General features: G+C 36.2%; 1 protein-coding gene across 1 annotated transcript in view; it reads right to left on the bottom strand.

Moving 5' to 3' along the window:
* Positions 1-25,867, bottom strand: part of syt11a (synaptotagmin XIa) — a 45,123-nt gene that overhangs the window by 4,109 nt on the left and 15,147 nt on the right. The window contains exons 2-3 of the mRNA XM_056479869.1: positions 18,500-19,389; positions 3,201-3,321 (exon numbers count right to left, since the gene is read on the bottom strand). Of these exons, the coding sequence (XP_056335844.1) occupies positions 3,201-3,321; positions 18,500-19,389 (1,011 nt within the window). The remainder of the gene's footprint in view (positions 1-3,200; positions 3,322-18,499; positions 19,390-25,867) is intronic.

Here is a 25,867-nt window from a genome sequence, read left to right as displayed (position 1 = left end):
ACTGACAGGCTTTTAGCATCTTTACTGGCATCTATAAATACACAATAAACCTTCATAAAAGATTCATTATAGTAAAAAAAAGGATCTTTTGGATGTTAAAAATGTTCTACACACTAAAAGAAATTTTTTAAGAACTGTTTACTGAACTGTTCTTTGATGAACCCAAAATAGTTCTTCTTTGTCAGAGATCAAAAAAGTAATGTGAATTTGTTTTAACAGATATTTCTGGTTATTCTAAAATCCCTTAGCCGAAGTCCATCATCAAAGTGGTTCGGTATTATTACCCCCCAGAAGTATCTTGAGCAGGGATGCCAAAACTTTGGCCGGCCATCCCATCTGAGAAAAGAGGAAGAGTGATGGGCACGGTTTACAGTGCATCCGGAAAGTATTCACAGCGCTTCACTTTTTCCACATTTTTTACGTTACAGCCTTTTTTCAAAATGAATTAAATTCATTTATTTCCTCAAAATTCTACACACAATACCCCATAATGGCAATGTGAAGAAAGATTTTTTGAAATTGTTGAAAATTTATTAAAAATAAAACCCTGTAAAATCACATGTACATAAGTATTCACAGCCTTTGCCATGAAGCTCTAAATTGAGCTCTGGTACATTCTGTTTTCATTCATCATTCTTGAGATGTTTCAGCAGCTTAATTGGAGTTCTGTGGTCAATTCAGTTGATTGGACATGATTTTAAAAGGCATACACCTGTCTATATAAGGTCCCAGGGTTGAAAGTGCATGTCAAAGCACAAACCAAGCATGAAGACAAAGGAATTGTCTGTAGACCTCGGAGACAGGTTTGTCTCAAGGCAGAAGGCTGGGGAAGGTTACAGAAAAATGTCTAGTGCTCTGAAAGTTCCAATGAGCACAGTGGCCTCCATCATCCTAGAGCTGGCCGGCCATCTAAGCTGAGTTATCGGGGGAGAAGGGCCTTAGTCAGGGAGGTGATCAATAACCCGATGGACACTCTGTCTGACTTCCAGTGTTCTTCTGTGGAGAGAGGAGAACCTTACAGCAGGACAACCATCTGTGCAGCAGTCCACCAATCAGGCTTGTATGGTAGAGTGGTCGGACGGAAGCCACTCCCCGACTGAAATTTGCCAAAAGGCATCTGAAGGACTCTCTGACCATAAGAAACAAAATTCTCTGGCCTGATGAGACTAAAATTTAACTCTTTGGAGTGAATGCCAGGTGTTACAATTGGAGAAAACCAGGCACTGCTCATCACCAGGCTAACACTGTACTATCCCTACAGTGAAGCATGATGGTGGAAGCATCATGCTGTGGGGATGTTTTCTAGCAGCGGGAACTGGAAGTCTAGTCAGGATAGAGGAAAAGATGAACGCAGCAATGTACAAAGACATCCTGAATGCAAACCTGCTTCAGAGTGCTCTTGACCTCAGACTGGGGCGACGGTTCATTTTCCCATAGCACAAAGCACTCCGCCAAAATATCAATGGAGTGGGTTCCCAACAACTCGGTGAATGTCCTTGAGTGGCCCAGCCAGAGCTCAGACCTAAATCCTATTAAACATCTCTGGAGAGATCTGAAAATGGCTGTACACCGTTGCTTCCCATCCAACCTGGTAGAGCTTGAGAGGTACTGCAAAGAGGAATGGGCAAAAATTCACAAAGACAGGTGTGCCAAGCTTGTGGCATCATATTCAAAACGATTTGAGGCTGTAATTGCTGCCAAAGGTGCATCAACAAAGTATTGAGCAAAGGCTGTGAAGACTTACGTACATGTGATATTTCAGGTTTTTCTTTTTAATAAATTTGCAACAATTTCAAAAAATCTTTTTATTGGGTATAGTGTGTACATTTTTGAGGAAATAAATTAATTTAATCCATTTTGGAATAAGGCTGTAACATAAAATAATGTGGAAAAAGTCAAGCACTATGAATATCTTCCGGATGCACTGTAGATCTAATGTAACCGTGTTTGTTTGTTTGTTTGTTGGAATGTTGTTGTTTTGTTGTTAAATGATGTAAATTAGTCAGATTTAGTTAAAATGTACATACCATCACCCAACGGATAGAAGACAAATCAAGGCCAAGGCGGATTCTGCTTGACAAGTGTATTTATCATTGAACTCCACTGTGTTATAAATGTGATTGTTTATGTTTTTATTGCAATAAGTTATCATTTTAAATGTTATACTGCATTAGGTAATATGATTTAAAGTGTTTTCTATATACTTTTAAGTCTTATGAAATAAATCAGGAAATTACCCATGGCAACTTTAATGTAATATACAGTAGCTTGGTATATTTGTTTTCGGTCCACGGCTCTCAATGATATTTGGCATTTGGCCCTTTATATGAAAAAGTTTAGGCACCCCTGATCTTGAGAGTGGTCACCTCCAAAAGCCACCGTATTTAGTTTTCATCTTCTCTGGTGCAAGTAATTTATTAAATAAGAAAAAAGTCTGTTCCTACTTCAGCCAATTCAATTTATCTTTTTGATACTTCATGTCAGTTAATCAGGAAGTGACAATTTTATTCTCTTTAACTCATTGGATGCAAATGGTGAGTAATTTGCAAATGTTTTATGCAATATTCCAGTTTGCACATAAGTTTAAATCACATAACCATTACAGCTACTGTGTTTAGATCCTACACTAATTAAACACAAATGATTCAGCTAATTAGGGTCTTCAGACTCATTAAAAACCTTTAGGCAAGTCTATTGGAGCTGGCAAGAGCTAGAACCTTCAGGAAAATGGCACTGCCGGAGCAGCATTGGACACCTCTGTTACATGGTTTCTTTTACAAGAACCTGTGAATTGGTATCAATGGTTCCATGAAGAACTGAAGAACCCTTAAGATCCATGGAATTTTATCATTCACTGTAAAAAAAATGCAGGGTTCCACATAATTCGTTCATGCTGTCCCAACACAAATTGATGTGGTTAAACATAAAAAACAAGTTGTCCCAATTAAATCTCAAGAATTGTGTTGTTTCAGCTCATTTTAAGTAAGTAGTTTGAACAAGCAAAACAAAATATGTTTTTTGAGTGTTCAACAAAATGTCCTTTATAATGCAAAAAGCTTGTTGTTTTAAAAAAAGAATCACAGACATATTATTTGTGGAACCCCGATTGGTTTTTACAGGGCATGAAATCATGAATCCCTTTTGGAACCTTTATTTAAATGAAAAGTATATTTTTGTGTGAATGAGTGCTGTGTACTTACTGCCTGACAGGCCAGTGATGTCCATGGTTGGAAGGTGTTTGGCCTTTAGGACGACCACATTGAGCCTGTGAGTAACAGGATGATAGGACAGAGAGACCAGCAACTCCCCACGGCTTTCACACTGTAGAGAAACAGAAGACAAATTAAACATATAACCTTACACAGAACTCACAGAAAAAGTCTGTCAGAAGAATGGGATCATGGGTCATGAATCGTGACCGTCCGTAATTATGAGATTACCAATAAAATTAAACTATGCCCAACATGTAGAGTTGGGTTCAAGACAGCTTATTCAAGTCTTAGCCTAGACTGAGACCATGTTTATTAAGGCCATGTTTATTGCTGGTATTAAGATGCATCTTCATCAGTCTGTTCAAATGTGGACGATGTTAAATACAAGTGTAAATGTGAAATGTAATGCATCACTAAATAAATAGGGGAGGGTCTGGACTCTGAACACAAGTGGTCACAGTAAACAGATGGAAACAGACTGAAAACTAAAAAAGGTTTGATTTTGTCAGATGATCATAAACTATGATCAGTCGTTTCTTGTCAAAAGGAATACTTCGATTCCAAAAGTCACCAAGGTGTGAAAAGTAATCAAGACAATCCTAAGACTAAACCACTGAAGTGAAATCACACTTATAGTGGCCTCAAGAGGACTGAACTATTTTGAGAGTGTACATAAGCTTTGCTTTTTGGGGGTATTAAATCCTAGTTACCCTTTTTCCACCGCAAGGCATTGAAATGGTTGGTTTGGAGTCAGAGCCTAGTTCCAAATCAGTTCTTTGTCTTTCAACACCCAAAGCACTGGCTATGAACTAGAGACAGTGATTCATAAGTAGCACCAAACATTGCTGGGCTATAAAATAGCACTGCTTGCATTAGGGGCTGAGGGCAGGGTGACCATGACCAACGTGAAGAACAAAAACTGTTTTGAGTACCATTTTTGAAATAGCAACAGACCACAATTCTCAACACTTTATTATCAATTGTAATCTCCGTCTATACAAACAAAGTGGAAATATCTAAGATCTAAATGCACTTCTCAAACATGTTGGACTTGCCATGTCTGGATACTGATGTAAATTTACAAAGCCATTAACATCAATGGCTATTAATGCAGAACTGATGGTGTGTTTGTATTTCCGTGCTTGGATTGCTGAAAAAATTCAGTTGCATCAGAGCTCGCTCTACTGTGGCTCTCTAGCCTGCACATGTTCTCTTCACCAGCAACTGTACACTTGTTAAAAAGTAATTCCATCATGAGTTCATAGAATAGTACAAAAGGTGCTAAAAATAATCAAATTTTATTGCTTAATTTCATTTAATAATTAGTTTTACACTGCTAACTAATATTTTAGGTTGCTAAAACACATTTGAAGATGACAAGGTTTGTTTGAGCTCAGGCCATGACTGTATTATTAGTGTCATGTCTTGGCTGTGTATATAAACAGCATTTTCTGTGTTGTATTTTGCTGACCACTGCATGCACTGTAAGCCAATAGCGTTCAGCAGCAAGTCTAGCTCCACCTTTTTGGTACCGTTCTGTTGTGCTACGCACCTTTTGGAAAGGGTGCCAAAAAATGCACCACTCAGTGGAAACTGGCCACAAGACTAGAAGAACACAAAAATGACTGCATGATGAACTACTGGTGTCAAGTCTCAGTCATCTTGACAGGCACCGTCTGTTACTTAGCAAACTCAGTGTCCTTCAACACTCCAGAACCCTACATGTCCCATGTGATAAACCTCTTGACTACCTGAACTTCATTTCCTGGCCGGAAAATGGGCAGTTCAGGAGGAGAACCATTCACTCCATTTTCATCCTGCTCACATGGGACATTAAATTGCCACTTATACTCCAGATGGACAAGTTTGAGGGAGAACTGCGGTGGTGAGCCATCTGCGCACCTGCCACTTCTCCCTGGGCAATTGTGATCATGTGGTCGTGTGGGTAAGCAAGGTGGATTATTCAAAGGCAAATGTCTTTAAGAGGAGAGGACAAAAGGAATACTAACATTTCTTCAAGCCTTACCTAAACTCCCACAGGACATCCATTCTAACCCTGTTTCAGTAAAGCCTGTCTTGCAGCCTGTCACGTATGAGTTGAGCACTGAAGGTGAAATATAAGGTAACATTAATAGCAATTATTTTTACTTTTCAAAGGGCTTTTAACCATGGGTTATGAAGCCTTGCCTCTGAACCAAAAAAAATGTTGTGTTAAAATGTGATTGCACAGGCATGCAATGCAACCAAGTGTTAAGAGTAAGATTGACCAGAATGTAATGACAACACATTATAGGAAACTACATATAAACAGAATTATGCTCATGCCTTTTGTACATCTGCTAAGTTAGTTTCAATGCTGAACATTCACTGTCACTCAATAATAGAGTGGTCATGCAACCAACTCGCTGAGACAACAAAATCTACGATGGCCAAGAGAGCTTAACGTGCTGCAATTTAAGAAAACTTGCAATTACAAAAAACACCAGCAAACTAAGAAAAGATCATCATCCGTTTGATCTTCAAATCATCACAACGCATACACATTAAAAAAATCATGCAGCATTTTCCCACAATGCAAACAAATTAATAAAACGCGCTGCATTTTCTCAAAACGCAAACAAATTATGAAAACGTGCTGCATTTTCTCACATCCCAAAAAAAATAAAAATAATAGAAATGTTTCAAGGTGACCCAGAAATGTGATGGACGCAACTGTGCCGTCACTATTGCTCAGTGAAGTTGTAGGTGATCTTTAAAAGGTGTTTATTAGCTTTAATAACCATAACCTAAATAGCCGGGTCCGTTCCGTTTTAGGGTCCCCTTCAAACATTTCCATTGTGTTGTGAGAAAATGCAGCACGTTTCCATAAAATGTTTGCATTTTGAGAAAATGCAACACGTTTTATTAATTGTTGTGAGAAAATGCAGTGCGTTTTTTAAAAATGTGTTGGCGTTGTGATGATTTTCAGCACATGTGTTTCTCAATTTGCTGGCGTTTTTGTAATTGCACATGTTTTCTTAAATTGGAGCATGTCAAACTCTCATAATCCATCATAAAAAAAACTGCTTAAGAGATTAAAAAAAAATTGTCTATAATTATCATTTTAAAAGACATCATTTTCTGTACTCCTTTACACTTTCAATTCCTGTCTAAACTGCTAAGAAAAGTTACACTGTAGTTTAAATTAAAAATATCCAAATATTGCTGAGGATCAGGGGTAAAAAGAATTAGGACAAGATTTCAGAGAATACATCTTGAAGTTTATCTGTCTTACCTGAAACCTGATATTTTTCCTCATTCTTTTTGTCTTAGAGTACAAATATCTAAATATTCTATGAATAAATGACATTTTACAGTATACAGGAGAAGAAATTGTGTCTAGTTTATTAAAAATTAAAGCCAGTAAATGTTTTTAAAAGGAATACAAATCTGTTGAAATCCAGCCTTAATATAGTATATCTTATTTATAAACTAAAGTAAATGTAACTTGATTTAAGAATATGGAAACATAAAAAACCTTTACAAAGATTTTTGCAAGGGTGCTCAAATACTACAATGTTTTTTATATATTTAAATGTAGTTTAATTAATTATTTTCTATACTTTAAAATACTGAAATGTAAAAGTAAATAATATCCTTTAAATAAAAATGTTTATTTATTTATAAATATTCATACACATAATTAATTACTTCTATAGCTTACACACATCAACTTTGCCCTTGCCTTTTCCTATTTTGTCTCTCTCTCGCCATTTCTGTGTTTTTCTCTGCTCTTTTTGAGACTTAAGATTCCAGTCTTGCTCCTGGTTGTCACCATGGCAACGTGCATTAGGAGGCATCCTGGAGCTAAACATGGACTTAAAACAGCCTACATCTTGATGTAAAATGTCTGGAAGTGTTTGTGATTTTCTGTTTAGCTCTATAATGAGATACTGTCTTTGTTCCTCTTAAATGCTTCTTGCTTTGTCTATTTGGACCATAATTGGAGCAATAATTAATTAAATTAAATTATTTTAAAGATTCCCACAAAAATGCTACAGCATTTCACTTGTATGTCATCATACTTGTTGAGCTTCGGCGATAATCCAGTTTATCCATGCAAAAAATGCAAATGACTGAATTTCATTCATAAATAAATTAGCTTTTGAAAAGCCTTGTATATTGTTTCTTCATAAATTATGACTTTGAAACTTCAGGATTTGTTGTACATCTATCAGAAAGGGATTATGATTTAGAGACTGTGCATTTATGTGTTTATACTAAAGTACAAAAATGTAAATGAATACGTTCATACAGATGCTTATGAATATGAATGAGATCAACCTGCCTTCAGCTAAACCTCATTAACAAAGAAGCTACTGCAAAAAAATCTCAGCATTAAAAGGGGGATTTACTTCAGAAGAAAAATGACCTTTGTAAATTAGTCTTGTTTTCTGAAAACAAATAAATAAAAATAATATTTTCATTTTGATAACTCCATTGGCAAACATTATTTTTTAGGTGACTTATGTCATTGTGCTCCTCAAACATGTGATGAAATTTTAACAAAAAATCTACACAGATCAACACAGATTTATGTCTTTAAGCTCAAAAAAAAAAAAAGGAATGTTAGGTGATTCTGCTTTCGGCTATTTTATTCACAAACCAAAGACTGAAACAAACTTAAAGCTTAAATACACAGGACACAAGACCTTTACAATACACAGGTTCACAATGTAATCAGTACCTATAAAAACTAATTAGAAGCAAGAATGTAAAGCAAAGCAAACAAGATTAGAATACAGTAGAATTGGGATATAGCTAAAACAGCACAGACTCCTTAAAAATATGTGCCTCAACCTACATTTTTGTAAAACATAAAATACATTGCTCTGATTACCTTTCATTGCACGCTTCAGATGACAAATTAAGTTGAGCCTTTGACTGAAAAAGGGCATCTCTCTGAAGTGTTTGGATCTCTTTCAAGACATCTCTTCCTTCCCTGTGGTGCCAGCCTAGCCCATAATGTTCATTTTAACTTCAAACTGCAGTTAAACATGTTTAAGTACTTTTTTTTGTGGTTTCACAAAGTGTAGACTGCAAGCACATATTTTCAATGAGCCTTTGTTGTGCTAAAAAGTAAAAAAACACAACTTAATACACATCGCAAGTGCAACACAGTACTAGGTTAGTTACTGAAAAACATTCAAAGTTCCGCGAAGTCCTTTAAAATGTGCATTTGTGTTCAATGTGGGACAATTTCAAGTGAAACATGAAGACAGGGCCGGACATAGAGAAGCTCCTCTCTTTTAAAAAATGTGACACTAGGGAACATTTGATTGGTCAGAAGATTCAGTATGAGGTGACATCAAAAAATCCTTGACCCATTTAGGCAGAAGTGATAAACTGCAAGCTTTATATGTTTATGTCTTCTAAATGTGTATTTTGCGACTGTTTTGAAGCAAACTGGCGTATACTCTGAACAAAAATGATCCTTGGATTTACCAATTTTCTTTCTAGGCAAGTGGTTGCAAACAATTGATTTGGGCTGAATTTAAACAAATCAAATTAAATTTAGTAATGTTCAACTTAATTTGTCTGTTTAAATTCCAACCCAGGCTCATTCTGAAAATGTACCACAATATACATTTCTGGAGAGTGCCAAATATGTCCCAGGAGATAAGTTTTTTGCAGTTTCTGTTGTCGCAAATTAGCTAGACGCCGCTGTGTTTTTTGAGATCTCAAATTTCCCTCATGAGTTTTATTCGCACCTGCGGTATTCGCGTAAATCCCCCAGAAGCCGCTTTCAAATGACTGATTAACCGATCGACTGACCTAACCCCAACCAATAGTGATTTCAAAAGCACCAATTGGCCTGCCCACGTACTTTCCTAAATCCAGCCGACAGTTTTAAAAAGCAATCCAGAAAAAGAAAAGCCCTCACCTGATTTTACCACGCTCTCAGATTTCACCACATTCTCACCTTGTTATTTACTTTATATTGTTTATTACTTTTGTTTATTTTATTTTTTGGATTCTGCTTTTGTCTTACCCGCTTTATGGAACCATTCTTAGTCGGACTCAAACCCTGTCATCGTGGTCAACTCTTCTCTTCATCTCTAGTCTGTCAACGTACATGGCGAGCTAACTAAACGAACTGGTAACAGCGCAAAAACCATCCATATGGAGGTAAGCAGTCAGCTGGTAAGTGCAAAAACTAACTGCTTCATATACCGCCCTGTAGTGTTTGTTTTCAACACGAAATGCAGCCATACGTACTTCTGGCTACATAATTCACAATCTCCAGACATGTAGGATATGTTTTCAGAAAGAGCCAATGTTGCAACATTCAGTCCATATAAATAGTTTGCAACCACTTACCTTAAATAAACATTTTGTAAATCCAATGAATCATTTTTTTTTTTTTTCAGTGTAGATATCCTTAAGACTACTGATATTTCAACACAATCTCACCGCAATTCGTAACTTTTTGATTTAGTGGCTAATTCGTTTGAATTCGTATGATCTAATTCGTATAATTTAGTACAATTTGCTCATCCCCCCATGATGTTTGGGTTAAGGGGTGGGGTTGGGTGCCACGCCTCCTTTTTAAAATTATACAATTTCGTACAACTGAACTCGTACGAATTTGTACGAATTAGCCACTAAACTGACAAAACGTAAAATACTTTTCTCGTGAGATCAGGCTGGATATTTATGTCTAAAAACTGAAAACTGAAGCAAATTTAATGTATTGGTACATTTAGGAGATTTGGAAACAATTTCAGTTGAGAACGCACGTTTGTTTCCTTGGTAAAGAACACAAGACACAAATACTGAGGACGAAAACCATATTTTTCAGTGAACGATGTTTCCACATTCAGTCTTTGCATGAACATATTCTTCAAGATAAGCTATAAATGAGTTTAATGAGTATGACTCTACTGCAGTACCTCTCTGTCTCTCTTCATAATCGCTTATATCTCGCTTTTTCTCTCTCCCATCTGTTTCCTGAGGTTTTTCTCCTTCTTTCTCTCCCATAATCCTCTCTCTCTCTCTCTCTCTCTCTCTCTCTCTCTCTCTCACTCTCTCAGTCTGTCTCTCTCATGGTTGAATCGATTGTCCACCACTCCCAGCCAACACCCTAATGCTCCTGTCTCGTAGAGCCATATAGGCACTGATTCAATTTAAGATACCCTCTTAACACAAGAGTATGAAGCAGACAGGAAGTTTTCTGATTTAAACAAGCTTACTCTGCATTTTCGATGATTTACAAAGCCGTACGCGAACGCAAATACTTGTTTGCCTCAGAGCACTAAAGGTTTCCTGCTGCCAGAGAGAATGAGATTACGAACATCGCTTACAATGCTATTGTTCCTGTTTTGTTGGAAATACAAGAGCATATTAGACTATGATTACTTGTTATGCAACAGCCTTTAACAGCATTGACTTGTGTTTTAGAGAAAATGAGTGCAAAGCCTCAAGCTTAACTCCCTGTATTTTAGCCAGTGTGTTCATTTTTACACCCGCTGTCTGTCTTGTGTGATCTGATAGGAAGCAGGCGATACAATGCACTTAATACAGGTGTTGAAAGAGTTGAATATGCACACAGAAGTGTAAACATTTAACTAAAGCAGGTTAAGAGAGCACAATGATAAGATAGGATAATGCTATAGGAAGACTTCATTATTTTCAAAATGTAGCTTAAAAAGATAACAATTTTTGTCATGTAAACATAAAGATTAGGAAATATATTAAGTATAATAATTTTTTATTAAATAAAAGAAAAGGAAAATAGCATATTATTTATCATTATCAATATGTGGCCTCAATAAAACTGTAACAAAAAGTATCAGTATCATAACAAATTAAATTTCTTCAGCTCAGTCCCTTATTTATCAGGGGTCACCACAGTGGAAAGAACCGCCAACTATTCATCATCATTTTCAATACTGATAATAAGTAAAATATTAATAATTAATGAATAGTTAATAGGCATGTGCCCCAACAAGGCACATTTGTAAATAATTAGCTAATGGTTAATTAAAGCAGACAACCAGAAGTTTTGACCCACTCTGGTAGTTTACACATTAATTTACAATATTATTTTAAACTATGCGTTGATGAAGAAGTAATATATGACACATTTAATTAAAAGCATATTATTTCATCTAATAATCTTAATATTATTCTATTAATGAATCAGATCTACTATTTAGTTGCTGATGTGTTTAGTTGAATATCTTCATTAGTCAAGCATGAATTAAAGTCCATAAATTGAGTCCATAAAATCTTGCTGACCTAAAACTCTGAACTTTATTTACAAAACTAGACACTCACAATACTGACCAATCACAAGTGGTTGCAGAACACCCGTCTCATCAATAACAGGCATCAGTACCAGGCAAGAACACCCATAAGGGACAAGAGAGAAACAGAGAAAATATTGATAGCTTTCATGAACTGAATAACCAAAGAGATGCTGGTTGTTCTGTGTGTGGTATCATTACTAATGACATGAGAGTAAACACTAGATTCCAGATGCTTGTACTGATGGATGTCCCTCCTGCAGTCTGTGGCCTTTATGGCTACACTTTCTGCCTGCAATGATGCTGCTTTAATGGGCTGTGGATCAATAGATGCTCTCACTAACCATAAAGCCCTGCCCATATGTGTGCGCATGTGTGGAACAATACAAAACTCAGCTATAATATCTAGAGCATGGGTGCCCGAAGTTTTTCTAATGAAGGGCCAAATCCCAACTTGATTGAAGCTAGTGGGCCGAAGACAAATATAAGTGGGGTAATTTACCATGGGTAATTTCCTAACTTATTTAATGTTTAAAAATTACTAAAAAACATTGCTTTATATTAACTAATACAGTATTTTTTTTACATTTTATAATGTATTTTTTAATAATGTAATTATTTTTTAAAAAATTACACTAGTTTTTGCCTTGATTTGCTTGCTGATGTCTTCTGCATAGTCCTCTATTCGTTGTGTCACAGTATTTAATTTTTTTAAAAATCAGATTCATTTACATTTAATAAAAACATTTAATTTTAGTTTGCTTTTTTGTAGCTCAGCAATAAAACAAACAAAATAGGTTGCGTCAAATTAGAAATGACAATCTCTGTATTAAAGGCATTCACCCCAACCCTCTCCATCATACTCATTTTCCTCTCAGATGGGATCGTGGGCCAAATCAAAGGTTACAATGGGCCAACTTTGGCCCACGGGCCCTACTTTAGGCCCACGGGCCCTTAATTTTTGTCCTTTGCCACAATACTATCAACTTCTGTGCTATGTCTGAAATCGCCCTATACCCTCATTCACTGTTCCCTACATTAGTACATTTATAAAGTCCACCTGAAGGAGTGAATGAAAATGAGTGAGTGAATTTGAGCATTGATGCTGTTGTTTTTGTGTTTTGCTGGTTGTTTAAATCCCTCAGACGGAATAGAATTTCTTTAGGCAACTGAAACGGAAGTTTTAAAACAATCGCAAAAACGAGCGCACATCCGCATTGAAGAATAAGGTCAATATAAGGGGTGATTTCGGATACAGCCCTGGATTGTTTAAGTGCCATGCTACTTGGTTGCAAAAGTGTTTTGAAAGGTTTCTGTGTAGTTTCAAATTCCCCCAACCCTTTTTGATATTTCTTATAAGCCAAACTTTGTGAAAAGGGAATGTGCCGTTACATTATTGTTACATTATATTCAGTATGCATTCAGCCTTGCTTTCCACCTATGCTTTTAATCTTAAAAGTCTATTTTTTAAAAAATGACTTTATTAAAAACTTATATATACATTTACATTTACATTTAGTCATTTAGCAGATGCTTTTATCCAAAGCGACTTACAAATGAGGACAAGGAAGCAATTTACACAACTATAAGAGCAGCAGTGAACAAGTGCTATAGACAAGTTTCAGGTGTGTAAAGTCTAAGAAGCAAAGCATTAGTAATGTTTTTTTTTCTTTCTTTCTTTCTTGAGAGAGTACAGTTAGTGGTATAGCCAGAGAGGCAGTTACAGATTAGGAAGGAAAGTGGAGACTAAATAGTTGAGTATTTAGTCGTTTCTTGAAGACAGCAAGTGACTCTGCCGTTCTGATGCAGTATATAACTATAACTATATATATAACAATATTGCCAACATACACCAAAGATTATGCTCACTTTGATGTGTTGATTAACATACTAAAGAAGTATAAAATGCTTTATTGCAATTCTAACTGTAGTGTGTGTATAATACATTTAAAGAAAAAACGTGAAATGTACTAAAACTTTATTACTAATCTGTACTTCAATACATTTAAATACATAGCAAATTTCAATAGAAATGCCATGTCAGTGCTGTTTATTCGGCAGTTCCCTTTAACCATATTTCAAAGACAGTACTTGTTGTGAAGTTAATAGGCATGGGCCGGTTTAAGATTTTGACGGTATGATAACCTTAGATAAAAGTATCACGGTTTCACAGTATCATGGTATTGTGATTACTGCTCTAAAATACGGTCTTTTCAAATGTCTGGGTAAAAAAACTACCTTTTCCCCCTTATTGAACACAATTTATTTTATTTAAAGAAACATTTGAAATATTTTGGAAAAGTAAACAATAATTAAAATAAATCATTGACTTCTGCTATTTTCGTTGGTTTCAAAAACACACATTTTTTACTTTTAGATATCTTTCTTTTTCTTTGGATATAAAGTAAGTCACTGCATTGTTCAGGTCTATAGTATGTTGGTTTATAAGTGATTTGTTTATCAGATGTTTGCTGAATCATGGTCTGCCCAGTAGCTTTAGATATGGAGATACTGTTGTCCTAAAAGACTAAATAAAATAGTCGCAATAAACATGATAAAAAAACCTTGTAGTAAATAATTGTAATTAAAATTCAATTAAAATGATGTGTCCCAAAACATTACATTCAGTTTGATAATTCATTTTTTTCACACTACAGTTTATTCAGGTCTTTTAATCTGAGTTTAACACCCCTGCTCTATAGACCCTATCATGCACCTGACTCAATGTAACACCACACACAATGCAAGTGTTTTTGGCTAGTTGCTAGTTGTGCGCTAATGGGTGTGCTGGTCTGAAAAGGATGTGTATTAAGGCGCATTGTTATTTTGCTATTATTATATTTTGAGGCAACTGAAATAGACCACACAGTTTTTTTTGTACACTTGTGCCATTAAACTGCTGCAGAAATGGAATTTCACATTGTAGCCATGAAATATATCTCTATACAAGCATGACTGCAATTTAGCATGGGCATAATCCCACTCAAGAGTCATATATCCATAATGAACTGTGTGATATTGCTATTTGAGTCACGATCACCAGCAATCTAACTATCATAGATCGCTGAAGAACATTCACATTGCATAGAACTACAAATCCGCCATTAAATGGACTACAAGAACCAGTCATGCACCACTCACAGACCTGGCCTAGAATCCCATGATTGCAGACAGACACAGCTGAAGCTATTCATGAACTGATTACATGGACTTTAAAGTCAGCACACAAACATACAGAAAAGGCTGAGTCTTGTTATCTGTTTATGTGACATCACAACGCATTTTCCTCGCCTTGTCTTGCCAGTTTTGACCCTTGCTTTCCTTTTTGTTTGTTTTATTGTTTATCCCTGTCTGCTGCCTGCCTTCTGACCACTCGCCTGTTATTTGACTACGACTCTGGATTGCCCATATACATCTGCTTGCCCCTGTGTTGAACATTGCTTACCTGACCTCTCTAATAAACTTGCATTTGGATCCACACTTCCGTTGTCAGTAACATCCTGTTACAGTATATATATTATTTCTATAATAAGTACTCTTAAAGAGTATGCCAATGTTTATCTCTTTTTCAATCATGAAGCTTCACAATTTGAGTAGTCATTTCATAACATTACAAGATTTGTGAAGTTGAGCAATATTAAAAGTTTGCTTGTCTGAACTTGAAAGTATCCCAACTGCAAAATCAGAAGAAAAGGTCTCGAAAATCACAAGTTCAAAGCTGATATATTCTCTAAAATGTCATAAAAGGTTAAAAATGCCAACATAATAAAATCAGCACCTCTGTGACTCCCTCTCAAGAAAAGCTGTAGAATAACAGCTTCACTGAACTGGAACCAATGGCAGTGCCTTCATACTGAAAACTGCTTGTATCAATCACAGGAACGCTTAACCCCGGGCAAAGAGCTCAAAATGTTTTATTTTGCCTTATTTCCTACATGAGGAGGAAGGCTTTCACCCACAATGACTCCTGCTAACCGTAAAACATCTTGGGAGATCCATAAAGGTTCGAGCGGCCATCTCATGGGAAAGATTAAGTTTAACGATTGCTGTGTCGTATAACAGGCGAGGAGTATAATTCCGCTCACAGGGAAGGCAGCACCCAGCACTGATGTTTTCATGTTTCTGAATAATGTAAGTATGCTTTTATAAAGATTAGAGGCATCTAAGGTCACGGAGCAGCTAAATTGGGTTGTCAACAACTGAATTATTTTAAATATTCGACTAGCGGCTACTGCATTTACCAAAAGTCTACAAGGTGTGTATGAAGCCCATCTAAACTTAATAATCATTCATTTAAGTATTTAAACGCATATCACAGATGTGTCTGTCTTCTGTATCAAAATCACTTGGGAAAAAGCAAACAAACAAATATAAACTGCTTTAAATTGACAACAACACAAAATAGCTTGCTCTTTTCTTACTCTTTAACCTTGATCACTAAACTTGTTAAAGCCAAGCTCAAGGATGACCGAAAACATGTATAACAACAGGACATGGCAACACCTACAAAAAATCTGGGATGGTTGATCTATTGACTGTGGTTTAGTTCAAATTGATGTAATATTAATTGGGTCCAAAACAAAAGATACCAAAAGCTAGATACCAAAATGGTCAGGATGTATGGAGAGATCCACTTTTGGGCCTTTTAATTAATATTAAATTGTATGTGTGTCTTTTAAAAATGTCTTTTACAAATGTTAAAATATTTGATTGGAGTGTAACTAGACTTATTAAAACATATCACATCTCTGTAAAAAGGAATTATTTACTTTTACTTAAAATTAAGTGAGTAAACCTTAAAAATGACACGTTGACTTTCAATTACTCAGTAGTCAGTAAACCCATTGTAACTTAATACTTATAAATATGCACATACTGTATTTCATTTTACCTATAGATTTTAGGGTTTAGTCGCTTATTTTAAGTAAAGTCAACTAATATTTTTTTTTATGATGCTTTTTTTAACTGCTGTTTTCTCAATCCTGTCATTTCTATTGTGTGTTTACTTGTGTCTGCAATAGTGCAACATATATTTACATATTCATCTAAACATTGAGGTGCCGGGACGTTTGTTAACGGTATGTTACTGCTCAGGCATTTCCAATTCATTTTTCTAGTGACATGAAATATGTTGGCAACCATACGAGTATGGACCATAAGAAAACAAATTATCAGTGAATAAATTATGGTTTATTTTTGATTTATGCCTTCCACATGACATGACATGCTGATTGCAGCAGAAGTGTATTAGGAGAGTTTATAATAGAGTAAACAAGATGGGAGTTTCACTGTGAAAATCATAGCTGCAATATTTAAATAGAAACAATTTTAAAATGTGATTTTTTTTTCATTAAAAAGGAAAGATCTAGGTGTTTCCTTACAGTTTTCTTATTTTTAGGATTATCAGATTTGTGTTTATTAGTCTATTATTAGGCTATTGACTTCACGAGAACGAGACAAGATTTTTATACTATTTTTTGGAATCCTCAGCGATGAAATATATGAATTTTATTTTATTCAACTGAGTAAAAACAAAATCACAAAATGTTAAACTATTTAGGTACTTTTTTAAATCAACTTGTAATGGATGTTACTTAAATTTTAATTCTAGCCATAAAGTACATGCAAACACTGCAAAATATTTTTCTATAAACTCTACTGACAGGACAAACGCTGAGCTACTGGATGTAAGTATGAAGTAAGGACAGATAGAAGAGAGTTGTTTTAATTTGATTCTACACTCCACATGTCTTAATTCGATTTGTGTTCACGACTATTATGGCTTTAGGCATATCTGTTGTAGCAGCCTTTGTTTTGTGAGAAACAAAGTGAAAAAGCTGTTGTTTTGTGAGAAACAATGTGAAAACATCACGGTTACATCACGGTTACATCACACCCGCCCAAACAAATGGGCAACCCAGGCTCATTCTGAAACGTACCTCTATATACATTTCTGGAGACTGTCAAATATGTCCTAGGAACTACGCTTTTTGCCGTTTTTGTTTTCGCGAATCCACGAGAGGCTGCTGTGCACGTTTTTTGAGATCTCAAATTTCTCTCACGAGTGCCATTCACGCCTGCTGTTCTCTTTTAAATCCACCAGAGGCCGCTGACTGAGTGATTGACTGAATGACTGACTGACTGATCAACTGACCAGCCTCCCCCAGATTGACCCATCCCTCCACTTCCCTAAACCCAACCGACATATTTAAAAAGCAATTCAGAAAAAGAAAAGCTCTCATCTGACTTTTACCACGTTTTACCACATTCTCACCGTTATTTACTCGTTTATTTTATTTTTTGGCTTCTGTTTTTGTCTTTCTGTAACCGTTCTTCACTGGACCCAGTCGTCTCCTCTTTGCATCTACAAGTTCACCGACATACATGGTGAGCTAACTGGACAAACTGGAAAGCTGTCCATACAGATGTAAGCGGTCAGCTGGTAAGCATGAATAAGAAAGGCACCATACTGCCCTGCAGCGTTTATTTAAAAAAACGAAATGCAGAAATACGTAGTTATGGCTACATAATTCATGATCTCTAGAAATGTATATAGGGCTACGTTTTCAGAATGAGCCTATGTTGTAAATAAGTGACGGGTTACACCAAGGCAGCCCGAATTGTGAGGTGTGTGTGCAAAGCATTTGCATTCTCACACTCCATCATAATATCATAAACCACGAGACAACTTTTTACCTCAACAAGAAATCTCATTACGATGTAGTCTCGCGAGATCTTATAACCTACTAATCAGTATCGGCCAAATTTTTCATATCATATTTTCATAGAGTAGTGGATCCTTAATTGCCCATATATGAAAATTTCTTCACCATTTTCTCACACTTAATTGGTTGTAAACTTTTTATAATTTCTTTCTTCTGTTGAACACAAAACAAAATCTTACATTTTGTGTGAACTACCCCCTAAATTTTTACCCTTAAGCAAAGATTGAAGAGCTACACTATCCCACAATCCCATGCAAGCTCAAAAAACGCTCACCTGTGTGTTCCTCTTGCTAATTTGCTGCGTGATGTGCGCTCGCCCCGTGCTTGGATCCACGCCTTCCAATGGCACCACTGCCTCCCCGATGACATCATCCCGTGCAAATCGATCAAAGCTGAGCACCAGGAAGTGCAGCGTAAGCTCTGGCAGCGAGCTATATGGGACGCCGTAGAAGGTGAACGTCTCGTCAAACACAGGCTCCAGAGTCTTCCTCAGGACACGCGTCTTCACCCGGTGCTTCTTCTCTGGCAGAATGGTCATCTTCACATAGGGGTCAGAGCTGCCTGCCTGTTCGTCCACTGCTGGGAGCCCCTGTGCACCTATGATAGTCACGACCAGGGCTTTCTTGGGGAAGTTGTAGTCAATGGCCAAACTGAGCGTCCCCAGAGAAGGGGAGTTGAGACTGTAAGGAGACGCCGTTTTGCTGTGAGCTTCGCTGCTGCTTCCTGAGCTGCTCTCCATACAGCAGTAGTCGGCCCGGATAGGCAGCGCCCTCTCCAGTCTGGGAGGACCTACCGGGGGGACCAGGTGGTTCATTTGTAGATGTGCGGTACCACATTCTGGATCTGCATCCACAAGCAGCACGTCACCATTTCGGGACCCACGACCCCATTCTCTCAACAAGGAGTTCGATCCAGAGCGCCGTCCCACCCGCACAATCTTCTTACTGTTGCTGAGGGTTTCAGGGTAGATGCTGATACCTTTGAGCATGTGGATGAACTTGTAGGGGGGGTCGACGGGGGGGTCGTAGGGGCCACTGGTCAGCTTGTACGCACCTGTCATTTGACGATATCGCCTCTGACAGCATGTCCACAGGAAAACAGCCACTGTCACGGACACAACCAAGACCCCTGCACCCAGAAAACCTGCAAGCACCGGGGACACATCTGAAAGAGACAAAAACACAATCAGATCAGCTGCTGTCAAACATTTTAGCATACAGAAATAAAACACTAGAGAAAATAAACTCCAGTCCAAAAAATTTTTTACAAATAAGACATTAAATTCCATGTATATTATAAACAAAATACAAAGTATTATATTTTAAATTCAGTCAAATCTGTTGGCTGAACTGTTGGCAAGACCCTCCTGGGAAGTAATTCATTATATGCAATTGAATCAATTTTGCTGTTTTTTTTTCTCCTGCATAAATACAAATTTCTGGGTAAATAACAAAACTTTCATGTCATTTGTATTTCAACTTAAGACATATTTAAATAGATTTAATTACATATTTTGAGGCTTACAACCACTCCTGGTTTGTTTAGAGGAGCTTAAACTTTGGCTCTTATGCAATTTTTTATAAATTTAAACGAAAATAAAACTTTATTTGGGCACAAAGAAAATTCTGTTAAATGTCAATGTGGGATGTTTGGTCCCACATATTACCCACTGTGCAAGAAATCTCGGTGTTAATTTTGATGAAAACTTAAAAATTGACAAACAGATTGGTACTGTCGTAAAATCCTGCTTTTACCACCTCAGACAACTGGCTAAAGTCAAGCCATTTTTATCCCAGAGAAATTTTCAAACAGTGATTGATGCCTTCATAACAACTCGTCTGAATTACTGTAACTCTCTCTATTATGGTATTTCTTTAAAACAAGACAAGGTATTATTAGACTATATTGATTTAAAAAGTACATCAAAGTTCAATTAAAAAAAGAATTATGATAAAAAGATTACAAAATACCTTGCTGAAAAGTGTGTTATGAAACAGCCAAGAAGGTGCATTAAATATGATAATTATTGAAACTCTTGGATCATTATTGAGCGAGATGCTAAGCCAAAAGTACTCCTGCCAGACCCGGAGATTGACTGAATGGATTTAAAAATGATCAAACTAAATAATTTAACTCTAGGGTAGTTGTAAAATGAGTCTTTCCAGTTGCTGGAAAGCAAAGTTTTTTAGCTTGCAATCTGTGTTGTTTGCAATTGGGGCTGGGCGATTAATCGAAAAATAATTGAAATCAACATTCAGAACCTGTAATCGATCAAATTTTTCTTTCCCTACTGTGTGTGGAGTCATGTAACCCCACTCAGTTAAGGCTGATTTATACTTTTTGCGTCGAACCCATGGGTGAGGTCCAGCGCATCCTTTGTACAGTCGCATTCCTGCGCACCTCTCAAAAAATGTAACTACACATCGCACGTTTGCACTACATTGATGATGATTGTAAGCTGCGCCAGAAAAGCCTTGATTATTACATTTATTATTGATCCATTACAATAAAATTATTATTTACATTAAAATGTTTGTTTACAGAAGATTCAATAAATGCACTGTTAAATATTATTTACAGGATATACAAGAGGTATTTTATTTAGAAGAGATGCTGCTTATTTTCTACTTTTTATTATGAAAATAATAATAATATTTTTTTTTTTCCAAAAGTGCAAGTTATTTATTTTTTACAAGAAAGAGTGACTGTTTGTTTTAGGCAATGTGTGTTTTCATTTCAGTTGTTTCGTTTGAGTTGTTTCGTTGAAGTAAATAATCATAGACAGTAGATAGTGTGTGTGTTTCCTTTAACTTTTTTAAAATCAAGTAATGCACCCTTCATTCAAACATTTCTCACCTGTAATATGTGAGCATATTTACTGTACAAAACCTATTAGTGAACTATCAGGACAAAAACAAATAAATAAAATAATCGCTCATTAATCACAATCGAGCTAAATCATTCAATTAATCGAGATTTTGATTTTCGGCCAAATTGCCCAGCCCTATTTGTAATTGCCATGCATGTCTGAACATGCATTTTTATATAATTTAACTGACATTTATTTTAATAATATTTAATAATAACATCAAATTAAAACTGTGACAGAACATGTAATGCAAAAATCTTTGAATATTAAGCTGTTTTTATTTTTAATACTGGAAAAAAAATCTCACACTTCATATTTAAATTCTGATTCCAAGACTGTAAGTAAATCTAAATAAATATCTAAATAAATACCGTGAACAAATCCGTATCTTCCTAACATACTCAGTGTAGGTTGGACTGTGACCCACATTCACTCAGAGTTGTGGGTGATGTAGAGCTGGATGATGTTGTTAGAGAAAAACATCTGGTCTCAAAGTGAATTTAGCAGAACATCAAACATGGCCACCGATGGCCTAAAACTGAGGTAAGAGACTGACCCAGATAGATGCAGAACAGAGCGAAACAAAGAAAAACAGCAGCAGCGCTTCAGGTCATTTTTTTGCAAATGCAAAAACACAAATATAGGGGGCAAAATATCAGCAAAAGAGATTTAAGGAGTATAATTACAGAGCTTGTCTCGCTCAAATAAAAAAAAGTGCTTTCTAGGTACCAAAATGATCCACGGTAATGGAAAACAATTCTCAGGGAATTGCAGGATAATTCTTTCTCTTTGCTCCAGCTTTTTTTCCTGTTTAATTCATGACTGTTTGTTTCTTGCTTGTTCCACGGCCATTTGCAGCTTAATGGGACTGATGCTGAGCCTAGCGGTTATATTTATGGTCATGGATTCATTATTACAGTCTATGAGACGATCCGACAGTAACATTCACCTGGGTGGAGCATTTACCGTTATTCACACAGACCCAATCCCACCACACAAGTGCCTCTTCGGTTTCATTAAAACAGAAGAAATTGTCCATGCCAACAGGATATCTGGTCATTTATATATTACAGTCATATCTGGCTCATTAAAACAAATCCCCTGAAACTTTCAAATGTCAGCACCAGGCCATAACAAGCTTAACCAGATTTGGCAGGTGCTACTTTTGCCACATGCTGGAGGGCATTCAATTAGGAAGCATCAAACTGTGAGGTTCCCTCTGCCCCAACACTTTTGATAACAGACACAATATCCACAGTTGGCCGGAGGCTCTACACATCACTTGAGGATAACATTCTCAATACTTCACATTCAGTCTGTTTATTAGGTACACTGGTTCCACTGATAATTAATGCAAACATCTAATCAGCCGATCGCATGCAGCCATCAATACATTTTGAGATATATCGCCATTGACAAAAAGACCTGATGAAGTTACAACTAAGAATCAGAATAGGAAAAAAATGAGATTTTTGTGATTCTTAACATGGTTGATACCAGATGGGCTAGTCTGACTTATTAATTCAGTAAACATTATTTGAAGACTTGCTCTGACCAGATCGTTTGAATCTGTGAATGGTTAAGCGGAGCCTTGGTCTGATCAGAATTTGATTTAGAGAGTCTTTAACTGAAGACTCACTCTGAACAAATCGTTCGAGTCAGCAAATCATTATGTGGAGACTTGCTCTGACTGAATCATTTGAATATTTGAGTCATTAACTGAAGACTCACTTTGTTTGACCGGATTGTTTGAATCAGTGAATCATTAACGAGAGACTCACTCTTTTGAATTAAACATTTGAATTGACACTCAATGATTTGAGAAAGTTCACAAGTGGGAATTTCTTCAAGTCAAAATACCATGGAACAACATGTTTTTTTAAAAATAAAAAGTAGTGGAGTAAAACATACAATATCATGTTTTGGAATGAAGTAGTGTAAGAGTTTCCCAAAATAAAAATATTCAGATGAAGTTGGGAAAATCCTGTTAAGTACAATAATGAAGTTACAACATCAGTGTGTCCACCCTGTCTTACATCAACATACACTATATTGCAAAAGTTTTGGCACATCTTCTTTAACAGTCCCCTCTCTAATTAATACCAAAATGTTTCTGTCAGGTTGAGGTCAGGACTCTGTGCACATCAGTGAAGTTTCTCCATGCCAAACCTACTCATACATGTCTTTATGGACCTTGCATTGTTCACTGGTGTGCACATCAGATAATAAAGCTCTTCTAGTGCTAAACCAAAGACCAAGCAAATCTTGGATGTCTATAGCTTTTAATTCTGCAGAGAGTTCGCAAATTCTGCATCCAGTGTACCTCAGGACCTACCACTTTTAGGTGCTGTTGTTCCCAAATGCTTCCATTTTGTTATAACAGTTGTTCACAGAATAAGCAGTGAAAATAATTCACCAATAGACTTATTCCATAGGTGGTAACATATCACTGTCCAACACTTGAATTCACTGAGCTCCTGAGAATGACCCATTCTTTCACAAATGTTTGTGGAAGCAGTCTGCATGCCTACAGTAGGTGATTGCTTTTATAAACTTTTGGCCACATCAGTGATTGAAACGCTTGAGTTCAATCATTTGAAGGGGTGTCCGCTTTTGGCATAATAGTGTATATAAAATTGTATCCACTATAAAATGACTGCAATAAGTATTGATAAAGATATAGAAAAGTGGCCCAACTTACAGCAGTAGCCTAAGACAAAGCTGAGAAATCTATTTAGCCACTAGTCAACCAAATAATTTGCACAGCCTAGATGACATCAAGAGAAAATGGAAGTTGTTTAGCAAAGGAGCATTTCATATTGACTTTAAGAAACTCACTAGTTCGTTCTTTGCACAGCACAGTCAGTTTTAAGACGGTTCGATAGATTCTCTGCCACAGGCTCCATTTTCTTTGTCATTCTCCCTCTGCTTTCTTCTGTCTCTGTCTCTCATCCTCTTTCATTTCTCCATTTACTGCCTTGACACTCTTCCCTATTCTCTTTTTTGTTAAATTCATTTCACACCCTTCCGCCCCTCTTTCATTGCCCCTCTCTCCTCCCCACCACTTCTCTCATCTCTTCTTTCCTCTTGCCAAACTCTGAACTCCGAGGCCCAGGGTGGTGAAGTGTTCAGGTCGCCGTGGCAACACCAGGTCCCTGGTTCTTCCGTCATGCCAGTCGGAGCTGATTGGAATTCTGAGTTGGGCTTGGGTTCAGTGAGCTGATGAGAACAGGATGTGCTCTCCTGCCACACACAACAGCCTCCTTAAGGGGATGCCAGCCAATGGGAACACAGAAGCAAACCACATGTCCGAGCAACAAAACACAACAATAAAATCTAGGGAGGCAATCCATCAAACACACTTCCTGCTGAAAATGAAATGAATTAAAGAGTAGGACGGAGGAATATGGGGTTTTTCTGATGAATTGTGATGCTTAAGTGAACAGATTGTTCTTTTTTAAAAAGTACTGTTTCAGAGCCTGTTATTTGAATGAATTCGTTTTAAATTCTAATGTTCATTCATTCGTTCATTTTCTTTTCAGCTTAGTCCCTTTATCAATCTGGGTACGCCACAGCGAAATGAACCACCAACTTATCCAGCATAAGTTTCCAGCTGCAACCCATCACAGGGAAACATCCATACACACTCAATCACACACATACACTACAGACAATTTAGCTTACCCAATTCAACTGTACTGCATGTCTTTGGAGGAACCGGAGCACCTGGAGGAAACTCACGCGAACACGGGGAGAACATGCAAACTTCACACAGAAATGCCAACTGACCCAGCCGAGGCTCGAACCAGCGATCTTCTTGCTATGAGGCTATCGTGCTACCCACTGCGCCACCATGACGCTCAAATTCTAATGTTAAATCCGAAAAACGTTCAAAAACAAGCACTTCATAAGAAATGAAATATACAACTTTTTTTGATGATTTTAAAAAGATTAAATAAATAAAAAATCATGAATAAGATAATAAACTGCAGGCCATTCTTGCTGTTAAAAACCATAAAAGCAATACATCACAAATGAAATTTTGGGAAAAAAAATTGTGTTGTTTTTTTGATTCTATATATTTAATAACTACAGTACATATAGCAAGTGTTCACAAACCAGCTTTGACTCTTCAAAAGTACTGTATACATATAACATCTATCTATGTATAATTATAATTATAGTACATATAATATAGTTATAATATAATACACAATAGAGTTATAGTAACAATTATATATATATAGTTCATTTGCAAAAAATACTGCAATTTTTTTCTAAAATGAGCATTTTTCTTAGTCTTCTATATTTATGATCAGTTATTTCACTTTAAAAGCAATGAAAATAACCTGTTCTTTGACCTAAAAGTGAAATTACTGAACCTACATATAGGGGCCAGAGATATTTTTAATTGGAAGCTATACAATATTATATTTGGGCATCTATATACTGAAGCCAAATTTGAAGCATATCTAACAAAATAACTTACAATAATGGTCCAAAAACTAGCACACCCAAAATGACATGTTATAGAAAAACATTAAATACAAATAAAAAAGAAAAATAATTTGAAATTTCGTAGGTTGTATTTTTATTTTTATTTTTTTTTGCAATATTTTGCTTAAATTTAATTGTATTATCCTTCAATTTCTAAATATGTTTGGTGACTAAAATATTATTTTAATAAATATATATGTTTAATTAATCTGCTTTGTTTAAATGAACCAAAATACATTGCCTATATTCACTGAGAAATGGATCCAAATATTCTTT

The sequence above is a fragment of the Danio aesculapii genome, chromosome 19 (assembly GCF_903798145.1).
Source record: "Danio aesculapii chromosome 19, fDanAes4.1, whole genome shotgun sequence".
Classification (NCBI taxonomy): Eukaryota; Metazoa; Chordata; class Actinopteri; order Cypriniformes; family Danionidae; genus Danio; species Danio aesculapii.
Note: the sequence above shows the minus strand (reverse complement) of the source record. Positions and strands in the feature narration are given on the sequence as shown.